This window comes from Seriola dumerili, unplaced genomic scaffold (genome assembly GCF_002260705.1).
Source record: "Seriola dumerili isolate Sdu_G_001 unplaced genomic scaffold, Sdu_1.0 BDQW01000758.1, whole genome shotgun sequence".
NCBI lineage: Eukaryota > Metazoa > Chordata > Actinopteri > Carangiformes > Carangidae > Seriola > Seriola dumerili.
Window position 1 is genome coordinate 133,955 of NW_019175013.1, and position 12,335 is coordinate 146,289.

Sequence of the window (12,335 nt, forward strand, 5' to 3'; positions counted from 1 at the left end):
TAAATTAAATAGAATTTAATTATGACAATTGTGATAATAAAAATCGATGTGATTCGTATGTAAAATTTTGAATACTTTTTTGTTTTGTATACCGCCCCTACTGATACAACACGACACGATCAAATAAGATCAATACGAAAAATTCAAGTCGTCACAGAATTAGTTTATAAACATCGTGGTAACTTGATAAAGGATACTTCCAAGGGACCCGGTGACGAGGAACACAATGTGCTGCGGGTTCTGGTTTAAGTCGGAAACTATTCGTGGACGCACTGGGAAGAGAGTTGTTTACAAACACGAAACTGTTACAAACAATAACGAAAGCGTTGTCGTAAATTAGTGAATGTAGCTAAAGGTCAATTTTCACATCAGTGTGGAGACTCACAGCAGTCTTTAGCGAGTATAATATATTTTTGAGTGACATTTTTGCTGGTAAGTGTCGCCGTATGTCCTTTAAGTTTCGTTTGCCTCAGAGGTGGTTAGCAGTAGACTGGTGTTTCAAAGCGCTAATATTTAGCTAATAGCGTCTTAACTGTTTCTCTGACATGTACAATACATTGTACATGTTCATAAAACCCTTTGAATGTTTTGGGGGTTTGGGGTATCATCCCCCGACTCCCTCTAGTACTACTGTGTGAGAGGTTTAGGATTATTATTGGCTTCTAATAACCATTAAAATAACCCTCACTGTCTATACAGCTTAGTAATAACACACGGCACTATTATGAATATCTACATGGTACAGTAGTATTATATAGGGCTACAATATTACATATTATTCTTTCATTCTTGATTAATCTATCAATTATTTTTCAATTAACCGCTTAATCATGAAAAATGCATGTAGCAAGTCCATAGCCTAACCTTAACCATTAAAAACCCAGAGCTACTTAATTTAAAGTGATATGAAGTAAAGAAAAACAGCTCATTCTCACATTCAAGAAGCTTGAAACTGAGAATTTTGGGCATTTTTGCTTGATAAATTACTTGAATGATTAGTCCATTATCCAAATTGCTGACAATTTTCTCTTGACTGATTGATTGAGTCATCCTTTCAGTGTAGATGTTGCACTGTCAGTATATCAATGCTGTAATACTCAACTTACTCTTTTCACTAAGAGGATGCTGGTGAGCAAAAAATTGTATTCATCTTATGGAGGTGCCAGTTCTAGATGTGTGGGCAGGCCCGCATGTGTCATACAGTTTATTAATTTGATTTATGTATTTTATCAAAATCATACTCTGCTGGTATTTACAGTGTCTGTGGGGGCAGATAGATAAAGCTGAGCAGGTGCAGTGTCTAAAGTTACACAGAGGTGTTGGCTGTGGGCAGTCAGCAGGACACATGGCAGAGGAAAGCAACAAGCTGACACTGAGGCGCCTGGAGGCACCGATCCACAAGTTCATTAAAGTGGCTCTACCCACGGACCTGGAGAGACTGCAGAAACACCACAATAACATACTGAAGGTGACGGCTGAAATCTGGCTGGACACATGATCTCACCCTCACATCCACACTCTTACTGCCGGTCAACAGATGGACAACTGATACTTTTTCTTTCATTTTCACAGTACCAACACAGCCAGCAATGGGACCGCCTTCATCAGGAGCATATCAATGCCAGCAGAACTGTTCAGGTATAATAATAGATACTCAGTCAACTTCAGAAAAGCAGCAGTGTTTGTGTGTGTGACAGACAGATAAAGGTAACTGGCCTGTCAGTACATTATATTCTCTTGTAATTTTGTAAAACAAAAGATAGGAGCTATATTATTATTTTGTAAACCATTAAGCTATTTGATATATTTCAGTGTCATCATAACACTAAACTTCTCATTCAAAACTACCAGCTGCTATGTCATTACAGAGCCATTACTACATTATTCAGGTCGGGCAGATATGTGAATGTGAGGATGATGATGTGACTCACCATCTCTCAAAATTTCTGAATAAGCATGACCTTGCAACAGTGTGACATGTAACTTTTGACTCATATTGTCCAGACAATTAGGAGCTCAGTTTAGGAAAAACTTGAGGTTTCCTGATTTTGTGAGCGACCAAGGTTTTCGAGTTTGAAAATCAAAAGTGATGACCAGTGGCGGGACAGTAAGTGTTGTCTTTGTCCAGTCAAATATAGAAAGTATTCTTGGTGATGTTTTAGTGAAGGAGATAACTTTCAGTCATCAGCACCTGACTCAATCAAATGCCTATTGAACCCTGCAGGACCACAATGAACAAAATGAATACTGTATTGTTTGAAACAACCAACTGTTATTACATTACTAGGTTGCACGATAACAACTAGATTGTCTCCATGACAACTAAGCAACTCCATCTGCTGAGCAAGGCCATGTGATTTGGTTGAAAATAATATAATAAATCTGTCTCGATGTATTGATTTAGAGTTTAGAGCTACATACATACAAAAAAGACTGAGTTACTTATTAAGAACTGAATTAATGTCCTATATAGAAATTCCGTGTAGTTTTAAAAAATCAGGGCAAGAAAAGAGCCGTTACCAAACCTCAAATGGACCATCTCTTGTGTGTGTTGTGTAAGTACTTGTGTACTTGTTCACATGGTGGGTGTGAAATGCCTTAGGGGATGTTGTTGCCTGGAAGCCACCATGTCTCTGAAGGTGAAATAACTCCAAGCAGGCACACACCTATTCTCTCACCATTACTCTACAAATCCCAGGGACACACGCAGAGTGCTTTCTCATGTCTTCATGGTGTTAATCCAGAGTAGGGCTTAGTCTACTCTGCTTTAGATGTGTATATTCTGTATGTGTGTGCATATGTGCCTATGTTTCATAGACAGATAAAGTAGGTAGATAGAGAGTAGGTGGCTGAGTATGTTTGTGAGTGTGTTTAGGCTCTCTCTTTTGCTTTTTATCCATTTGTCCTTTGTCCCTCCTTGCGGGAAGACAGGCTGAAGTCTCTCCTCCTGCTGATGATTGACATGTACTCCCACTAGCCTATCACCAAGCTAACCCCCAGGAGGAGGGCACAAGCAGACTCAGTACCCCCACCCTCACCACAGCAGCTACAGCAAACGCTGTGAGACAGGGGGAGTGTAGTCAATACTGTTTTATCATGAATATCTGCTATTGAGATTGTGGTCGGTTGGTCTGGCTGAGTGTGTTCAAGCTACTTACGGTCACGGTTAATTTGCAGGCTGACAGGTGCCTGACCTGCCTGTCTTGGTGTTAATCAGTGTGTTTTTCAGTTTTATGCACGTGAGGCCAAGTGTATGCATGTTTGTTTATTCATGTTGTGTAATTAGCTGAATGTATTATTGGCAGCCCATTGACCCCCTGAGCCCGGGTCGTGCCGCGGCCTGGAGGGCTGATGGCTAGGATGTAATCCTCCTGTCACCCTCAGGGCACGGTGGGATGAGGGGGCTTGTTTTCCCCAGCCTCCATGAACCTTATTAAGCCCCTGCCAAAGCACGCATATGCATTTCCCATCACTAGATGAGTTTATTTCTTTCCAACTGGGGCAACAGGCAAAATGAATTTTACTTGTATTTAGGGAGAATTTTTATGTCCTGTGTTGATATATTACTCAATCTCACTGAGAAACCTGCTTCTCCTCCGTCTCCCTGCAGCAGCTGAGAGCTAACATCAGAGAGATGGAGAAGCTATGCGCTCGGGTTCGTGCTGAAGACGCTGATGCACTGGAAGCGCTTGTCAAGCCAGTCAGGGAAAGAGCGTCAGCTGCCACACAAGACTTCTTGCTTTTGCACTCTAACCCTGTTCAACAGCCTACACCACCACCATCACCACCACCTGCTACTCAGCCATCCAGCTATGTGTCCAGCAGTTGCCATGCTATTGATGATGCAGGTGAAGAGCCGATGTCTAGCAGGCAAATACAGCTCCACCTTCCAGAAATCCCTGCAGATCAGAGTGCGGCTGAGTCCTGGGACAACCTGGAAGAGGTATACATGTGTGAACTCTACCATTCCCTACACAACATTTTTGAACAATACCGTAACACATAGTCTGGCAATCATACTCTATTTTATACTTATTTTATGTCATTGTTAGAGTTAGCCCTAACCCTGTTAGATAGATTCTATTTTTTAGTATATATGTAAATACAAGGTGTACAGTGTATTCGTGACATCCATGGCAGTTTACAAATAGCTTCACCAACTTGTGTAAATTGTGTTTAGTTTGATCAGGATTACTCAAATCTTACTTCTTGTGGTGTAATATTACCTTCTGTGTTTGTATTTGTATTTGTATTGTTTCATCCCAGCCTTTTTTAAACATAGTAAACAAATCGATGTTTCACATATTCTGACTATGGTATATCCATCTATCTATATCTCCTGTATTTGTAGGTGATGTAAAAACCCAAAATATGTATAGAATGAAGAGTTTCTTAAGTAACCATCATTAATCGTATTACTTACACTTAACTGTGTTTTTCCTACTGTCACTGTCACTGTCTCTGAAAAAGGTCTATGTTGAATTCAAATTAAAGCTCTAAACATAAGTACAAGAAAGATGTTTCCATCCTCGGTCTGTACTAAGTGTTGCTATGGTTACATGCACTATTCATAGATATTGCAAGATCGTCTAATGCAATTGACCCCTCTTACCTGTTCCTACAGACGCACCTATTTCACTCTGCTTCACTGTTATATTCACTGTCTTTAGTTAATTCTATTGTCATTCTCCAATACTGACAGCATTGACATACTGTAGCTGTAGATTTGTGTGATAAGCATTATAATGAAATAAATACAGACATTTTTTCCTCTCAGGATCTGAAGGAGCTGAGTGGTTTGGTGACGGAGTTCTGTCTGCTCGTCCATGTGAGTACACAAACTGAACTCTGTCTGTTACTTCTTCGGCTGCTACATTTGCATTTTCACATCGTGTGCATTTCTGTATCTATGTGTGTGCACAGCTACCCCTGTGAACAAAAACAATGTGACAGACAGTTCGCCTATAGCGTTTCCAGGAAGTAGTGTGTATTTGACCGTGTGTGCTTTTGTTGCCTGGTAAGGCTCCTCTGAGAGAAGGTTACACAGATCAGCTCAGGACTACTGCTGGGGCCCCAGAGGCCCTTCACCCAGGCAAGAGGAGAGGTTGAGTAGTAGACAGGGGAGAGAGGGAGGATTTGGGGGAGGACAGCGGGTTGTCCACAGAGGGAGAGGAGAGGAACAAGGGATGCATCGGAGCAGGTGGAGAACAGACGGCTCAGATTATCACTCTATCCTCAGGGATGGAGGGAGAGAAGCAAGGAGGCAGGGTGAAAGGAGAGATTAACAGTGAAAGAGAAAGAGAGAGAGAGTGTGATAGAGTGAAGATGTAGTGAGGGTGAATAAAAACAGACAGAGGCATTGGTGGGGGGGGGGGGGGGGGCAGAAAGAGCATAGACATGTTGTTGTGGTGTCTCTAGGGTGAAAGACGCCGTTAGGGGAGTAATATTCCAGCGCTCAGCCACAATGGAAATACTGAGTGTGTGTGAGTGCGTGGTTATATCTGTGTCTGTGCATGCGTCATGTTAGTGGCAGTTCCAGTGTTTGTGTGCTTATATTTGAGTTTCTTTATTTGTGTATCTTCTGTATCTTTCTAATGAGCTTTAAACGCACGAATACAGTATTAAATTATCTAATAATTTTTCAAGTATTTCTTCTATTAATTATTTACAGTGTAAAATCTCAACAGTGGGCAAATTCCCATCACAAGTTACTTGAATCTATTGTAAGGTCAAAAAATGCTAAAAAATAATTCAGTTTATTTAATCTCATTCCATTTATTAAGATCACCATAGCTTCAAAACCAAGGCTTTTTCGTAGATCCAATTATCAATTAATCAAAAGATTATTTCAGGTTTCACCCAAAAAGAGGGAAAAAATTGACCGTTTCTTTGTAGGTCTGCTGTTACAAAGAGTCATAAAGTTAAGATTAATAAAAAAAATAAAATTAAAAAAAAATTGACAAATGTAGGTAAAAAACAGTTCCACCACAACGTCCATTTAGTATTTCTGATGAAGCTTTTGCTTGTATCACACATCTTTCTAGGTAGATGGTGTTTGCCCAGTTGTCATGGAATTGTAAAATTCCCCTTTTTTTGAGCCAACAGCTCCTGAATGGACTGCTTTCAATTTAACAAATGTTTTTTTTTTTGAAATTTCCACCAACCTACATATACATACACAACAACAACATTCGGGTTTATCAGTTGGAGCGGCGACTATTAGTCGATTAATCAATCAACAGACAATTAGTGAGCAACTATTTTTAGAATGGAATAATTGTTTTTTGTATTTTTCATATTTCATTATGATTATATGACAGTATTTTATACCTTTATTAGACAGTGATATATTAGAAATGACAGGAAACAAGAGGGAGAGGTGCAACATAGGTCCCTAACTGAACTTAAATTGGGGATTTTTGGCTCTTATTTGGTGTATGGGTCTCGGTGAAACTGCTGCTCTTCTGATCTAAGAAGTCACAAGACTCAAAACTGCCATCCTTAGTCCTTAAATCGACAGAGCTGATTCTGTAAAATAACTTGAACCAGAGTGAGGAGGTGAGAGAGGAAGAAGCGGCTTTAAGGGAAAGGTGAGGAAGAAGAGGAGAAGGAGAAGGAAAGTGCTCTGGTTGTTGTTTGGTCACTGTGTCTATCTAGCCCCCACATGGAGAGAGACAGCTGCCACTCTGAATATTTCATGAGATCTACACAATGCCACACACACAAACACACTGTATGGCCCCACCCCTGGTTAATCTCTCTTGAATATACCTACAGCCTCCACACACACACTCACACACACACTCACACACACCCTTCCCATGTAATCTTGTGCCGTGGAGCAGAATCTGGACACATAAGAAAACTTAGTACACGACAGGTGGTTGCTCTTTCACACATGTGTATACTGTATGTATTGCTGCTTGCTTGCATGTGTGTGTATGTTAATATGTATTTGTGTGTCTAACCCCTGTGCATCAGTCTCAGCAGGAGAAGATTGACAGCATAGAGGACAACGTCAACACAGCCGCTGCCAACGTGGAGGAGGGGACCAAGAGCCTGGGGAAGGTGTGTGTGTGTGTGTGTGTGTGTGTGTGTGTGTGTGTGTGTGTGTGTGTGTGTGTGTGTGTGTGTGTTTGTGTGTGTATGAGATTCCAATTCAGCGTGTTCGCTACATCCCTACACATCGAAATATCGTACCTGCTCACACTAATATTCGTCCACGACTAACAAAAACTTTAATTATCATCAGACCTTCATCCAACGAATAGATAAACCCAGAGATAATACCCCTACCATCGTCGTAGTGTGTATTTGTGTGGTGTGTTGTGGAGTGTTGTGTGTTGTGTCTGTGTGTGGTGTGTGTTGGTATTAGTGTGTGTTAGGTGTATGTGTGTGTGTGTGTGTGTGTGTGTCCTGATGATCTGATGTGCGTGTGTTTGTGGTGGTGGTGTTTGGAAGATAGGGAGATCGATGGCACTTTGCCTCCCAGCCATTCCACAGCGTTTGTCCCTATTGATCTGTTCAAATACGGAGGAAAGCTGCAATTAAGGAAATAGAGAGAGGAGAGGGATAGAGAGGAGTGGAGGGGAGGAGGAGTGATAGAGAGGTAGGATGAGAGAGGTGACAAGAGAGGGTCTATGTGTTAGTGTGTGTGTGTGGCATTAAGGAGAGGTTTGAATGACTGTTTAATAGTTTTTCAGGATTTCTGCGTCTGGGCCTCCACTGTCGATTCAATACACTCTTAACACTGTGCTGCTCTGAATGTAACTTAAAAGGATACTTCAGTGCCCTTCACATAACACACTTCAGATGTTGAAACTTTTGTCTGTAATATCCAGAATGATTTGCTTGTTTTTCTCAGACTACAATACACACACACACACACACACACACACACACACCAGTGCAAGCAATTTTCTGGCATTGTGCTTATTAAAGAAAGCTTGTTCTAAGTTCTGATATTTTTCATTTGGGATTAAAGGAAAGGAAAGAAATGTTAATCTGTTAGATGAAGGAATCTATTTTGATCTTTGTTTTGCTCACACTTTTGGGAACATAATGGAGGTGTGAAGCATTAAAACTGTAATTACAGACACTCTGAGATGATGATGACAGAGATGTGATTCCTGTGTGCTGAGGAAAACCTGTAAATCCTAACACACTGGACAACTGAAATTCAAAACACAGTATTTCCATAGAAACATATTTTCTCACTCACCTCTAGTGTTATCTAGCCATGCAGATACTGATTTATGCTGGTTGGTAAGATTTCTGCCACCACCCAAGCAAGTATAAATCACTTATATTGTTTTAAATAACCACCTGATACAACTCATTTAAACATCATCAAGAGACAAATATTAATAAGTAAAACAGTAGTAGTAGAAAAATACAACAATAAGTCACGAAAACTCAGCTTATGCAGAGTATTCCTAGAAAATATGATATTAAATACTTTTAATAGTGTCTGTGTGTATTCATAAAAAACAAGCTAGAGACAGTTCGTCATTTAAGCCCCAAGGATACACAGTCTGTAAATAATGTATCCAATAGGCCTCTCTTTGGAGAAGTCTCTTCTCCTTATCTCCTCACCTCTATGGCTCCCTGACCCCTTCAATACCCAAGAGCTGAACGTTTGTTTCTGTTTGCAGCCGTGCACATTAAAAGTGATTTATAATTAGTTGTTAGTGTTGACGGCTTTTTTGCCAGTTTTGTGACTTTTGGGTTGATGCCCATTATACTTTTAAGACATTTGAGTTGAGCATGCTGGTCCTTTTGTTGCCACAACCCAAGTACAATGGTGATTTACATTTCTTTTGTGATGCTCAAAGCATTCAAAAATGACAGTTTACTAATTTAACAGCAACACCCCATCTAGAAACTGTCCTCATATTATGCTGCATAAAATAGTGAAATAAGGACTATTTCTTTGTCAGAAAGTAGTTCCAGTAAAAACTGTCCAAGGTCTCTAAAGAACGACGTTACTCTACTGTATATTATTATCAATTCTCAATATAATATTTTCGATGACTGTAGCTCATGTGGTAGAGTAGGTTGGTTATTGTTGGTTGGCAGTTTTATCCTTTGTTTTCTCGTGTACACGCAGCCTTCAGTGTTTGTGTTACTCCTAAAATTTATAAAATGAATGCCTCAAATAATGTAATATTCTTTTTAAATGGTTAAATCAAATTAAATTTGCCCAAATGGTCGACACAAACAAAGGTTGACCTCTCTGTAAGGTTGCTGGTAGATGTAGTGAGCTGCGCATTAGACGAGGGGCGTGTGGAGAGATAAAGCAGATGAGAGGGATGTCAGATGTTTTCGTGTGTTTGAAAGCTTGTAATCTGTCATCAGGTCAAACAGCATTACACACACACGCGCAGTGTGCAGTCACACATAACCCACATTTCCTACCATCTTCTACAACCTGTACCCAGAGTCCTTTTAACTCAGCTCAGATGAAATTTAAATTCCCTCAACTGCCACAGGGGTGGGGACAAGCAATGCTAGCTTTTGAACTAGATTAATTTAATGGTGAAGTGTTAATCAAGTGTGTGTCCCTGTGCGTGTGTGCATGTGTGTGTGAGGATGGTCAGAGAATCAGTCATTAATTGCCATCAGCAAAGAGCACCTTCCACTCTGATGATAACAGCTGCAATAACACACAGGCCACATCTCTCTGATTTCTCCTAAATGAAGATAATGAAAACGCTTTGATGCAGCTATGGAAGTGTCGGTTTACATTTACACATGCAGCCTTGTTTGTGTCGTTTTTTTTCTTCTTCCTTCCATGGGTCGATGTGTGATCATGAAAGGATAGACACATCCAAACTCTATCTCAGACTGTCTTGAAGCCACAAAGTACTAATGCCTCTAAAAGGTGTGTGTGTGTGTGTGTGTGTGTGTGTGTGTGTGTGTGTGTGTGTGTGTGTGTGTGTGTGTGTGTGTGTGTGTGTGTGTGTGTGTGTGTGTGTGTGTGATAAATTAAACTGGAACATATCTCTTTCTCCTGTCTCTCCAGGCGGTGGGCTACAAGTTGGCGGTGCTGCCGGTTGCTGGGGCGCTGCTGGGCGGTGTATTAGGAGGTCCACTTGGCCTGCTGGACAAGAGGAGGATATGTAATAGCGAGTCAGGTTTTTGATAATCTAGCACGGCACACTATCCCACCATGAAGCCTGCTGGTGGCAGCATATGCTGTTGGAGGCTTCTCTGCAGCAAGCTCTGGATGGCTTGTGATGGAAAAGGGTCAGATGTAAGCAGAAGGGAATACTAAAGGAAAAATCTTTAAGTATATTAATCTATTTAAGGGGAGACATAAACTCAAAGGTAAAGTGACATGAAAACAAACCCTGTTATGTTCAAGATGGCTGTTCATTTGTATTCACTGAGAAAAGAAAGCTGGAGGAGACCATAAGCTCAAGGCTGAAATTTTAGCCAAAGGTGCCTCTTTTTTAGAAGTGTCTTGAAGGACATGAAACATATGCAATCAGAAATTTTGCAATTTTGCCCCTTCACTAATCTAGAAATTACATTTAGATGTGGAAATTAAAGCGTCTGATGATCAGTGTCTTGAAGTAATTACATCCAAAGCTAATAAACAGTAATATGATAAGTCAAAGAGAGGTGGGTACTTTTTATAGGCACAGTATTTGCCATAACACCTCTTGAGTTGTTTTCCTGGGAATCAAAGTAGGAGGAAAAATGTTTTGAAATGGTGTACTTTAACATGATCATGAATTATGAAATGGCTGTTGTTTTTGCTGTCACCTGTTGTCAAATGTGTCATCATGCTGGGGAGAAAAGACTGCATCCTTCCCAGTGTTTTCAAAAAGTTGAGACAGGGGAAAACCCATGTGATGAACGGTGGAAATTTTACAGTCTGCCACTTTATACAAGTCCTCTTAAAACTGGTTTTGTCTCTTTATATGTCTTTGAGGTTTTTGGTATAAGTCTAGATCCCTGGGATCCACTGAATGAAGTGTGAATGAAATCCAGAAGTGGAAGCCAGATTTTAAGAGTACAGGGACCCATTGATAAGTTTGTACCGTGCGTCTGCCTTCCATAGAGGCCAACAGATGCCTGCATTAGTGACATATCAGCCTACATACAGGAGAGCAACAGGGGGTAGTATGATGCCATTTCTAAACCAGTCCATCCAGAGGGGAAGGAGAGTAAAAAAAACGAAAGTAAATAAAAACCATTTTTAAGGATGTTGTTCGTCTGATGCTTTGTGCGTCCGTTTGTGCTGAACTTTACTGCTGTCGTTTGCTGTTTCTTTTATCTAATGAATGACATTACTGTTGGAAAGAAACATTTTATTTGGCAGTAAACCAGCAGTAGTAATAATCAATACATGGCAGGTTCTTAACACTCCAGTCATTGAAGTGATTGGACAGTGGCCACTTTGGCGCTTTTTGTGGCAATGTTTGCTCTCACGCTTGCAAACTACAAAAACAGGTCTGTATGTCAATATATATATAATACTCTGAAGCAGTACCACTTTTAATTTAAATTATTAAATAAATGTACAACAACAGTTATGTTAGGCCAAAAAACTATTTTCTCCACACATTCTTCTTTTTGTAGTTCTCAGTATTACAGCTGTTCATATTGGAACTTTTATTTTTTTTGAAAAGGAATATTAAATCATGATTATATTTATATTATATTATATTATAATTGTAACTAGCAACCCTGGTAAAAAAAAAAAGGTTTAAGCTTGAGGAACACACTAACTAGCATTCGACAGAATAAATTTGGGTTACTCTCTCTTTAAACTGACTTAATTTATTTGGTGCAAGGACTTCTTTTAGTAAGTGGTCTCACAGCTATGTTGGGCTGACTCAACCATTCACCAACAGCTGTAGTGTAAATAACTGCTTTGCCGTATTCAGAATAAAAAAAAAAATATCAGTTGTACAAAATTAGATTATGTCTCACAGAAACCGCATTCACACCAAACATCAAAGTATCCATCTCCCAAGTAAGGCTGTTATTACATAATTGTTTCACGGCAGTGCTTGGGTAAAGCAAAGCGTCGGCGTCAGTGTCAAATACTGAGTTTCTTTGAGTCTAGTTTGTGCTTCTGATTGGTCAGTCAACACAGAAGTCTCAGTGATTAGCCAGCAGTTGAGGTCAGAGGACTAACCACGACAGTTAGGTCATTTGTCCTTGCTGGACTCTGGTTCAGCTGGTGGTTCTGGTGGTGGTGCTGTCAGTTGTTTCATCTGTAGATCACGCGAGCTTTGCGGTGTTTTCTGGACCAGGTTGCCCCGCGACCCGAGGCGCCCCTCCAGCGCAGCAGCCACCCCTGCAGCTTTGAAGCCAGCCAG

General features: G+C 40.3%; 1 protein-coding gene across 1 annotated transcript in view; it reads left to right on the plus strand.

Moving 5' to 3' along the window:
* Positions 1–278: 278 nt before the first annotated feature.
* stx17 (syntaxin 17) overlaps positions 279–12,335 on the plus strand; it is a 14,929-nt gene continuing 2,872 nt past the window's right edge. Inside the window, exons 1-6 of the mRNA XM_022765836.1 lie at positions 279–432; positions 1,259–1,468; positions 1,573–1,638; positions 3,611–3,943; positions 4,778–4,828; positions 6,982–7,068. Of these exons, the coding sequence (XP_022621557.1) occupies positions 1,346–1,468; positions 1,573–1,638; positions 3,611–3,943; positions 4,778–4,828; positions 6,982–7,068 (660 nt within the window). The 5' untranslated portion in view covers positions 279–432; positions 1,259–1,345. The remainder of the gene's footprint in view (positions 433–1,258; positions 1,469–1,572; positions 1,639–3,610; positions 3,944–4,777; positions 4,829–6,981; positions 7,069–12,335) is intronic.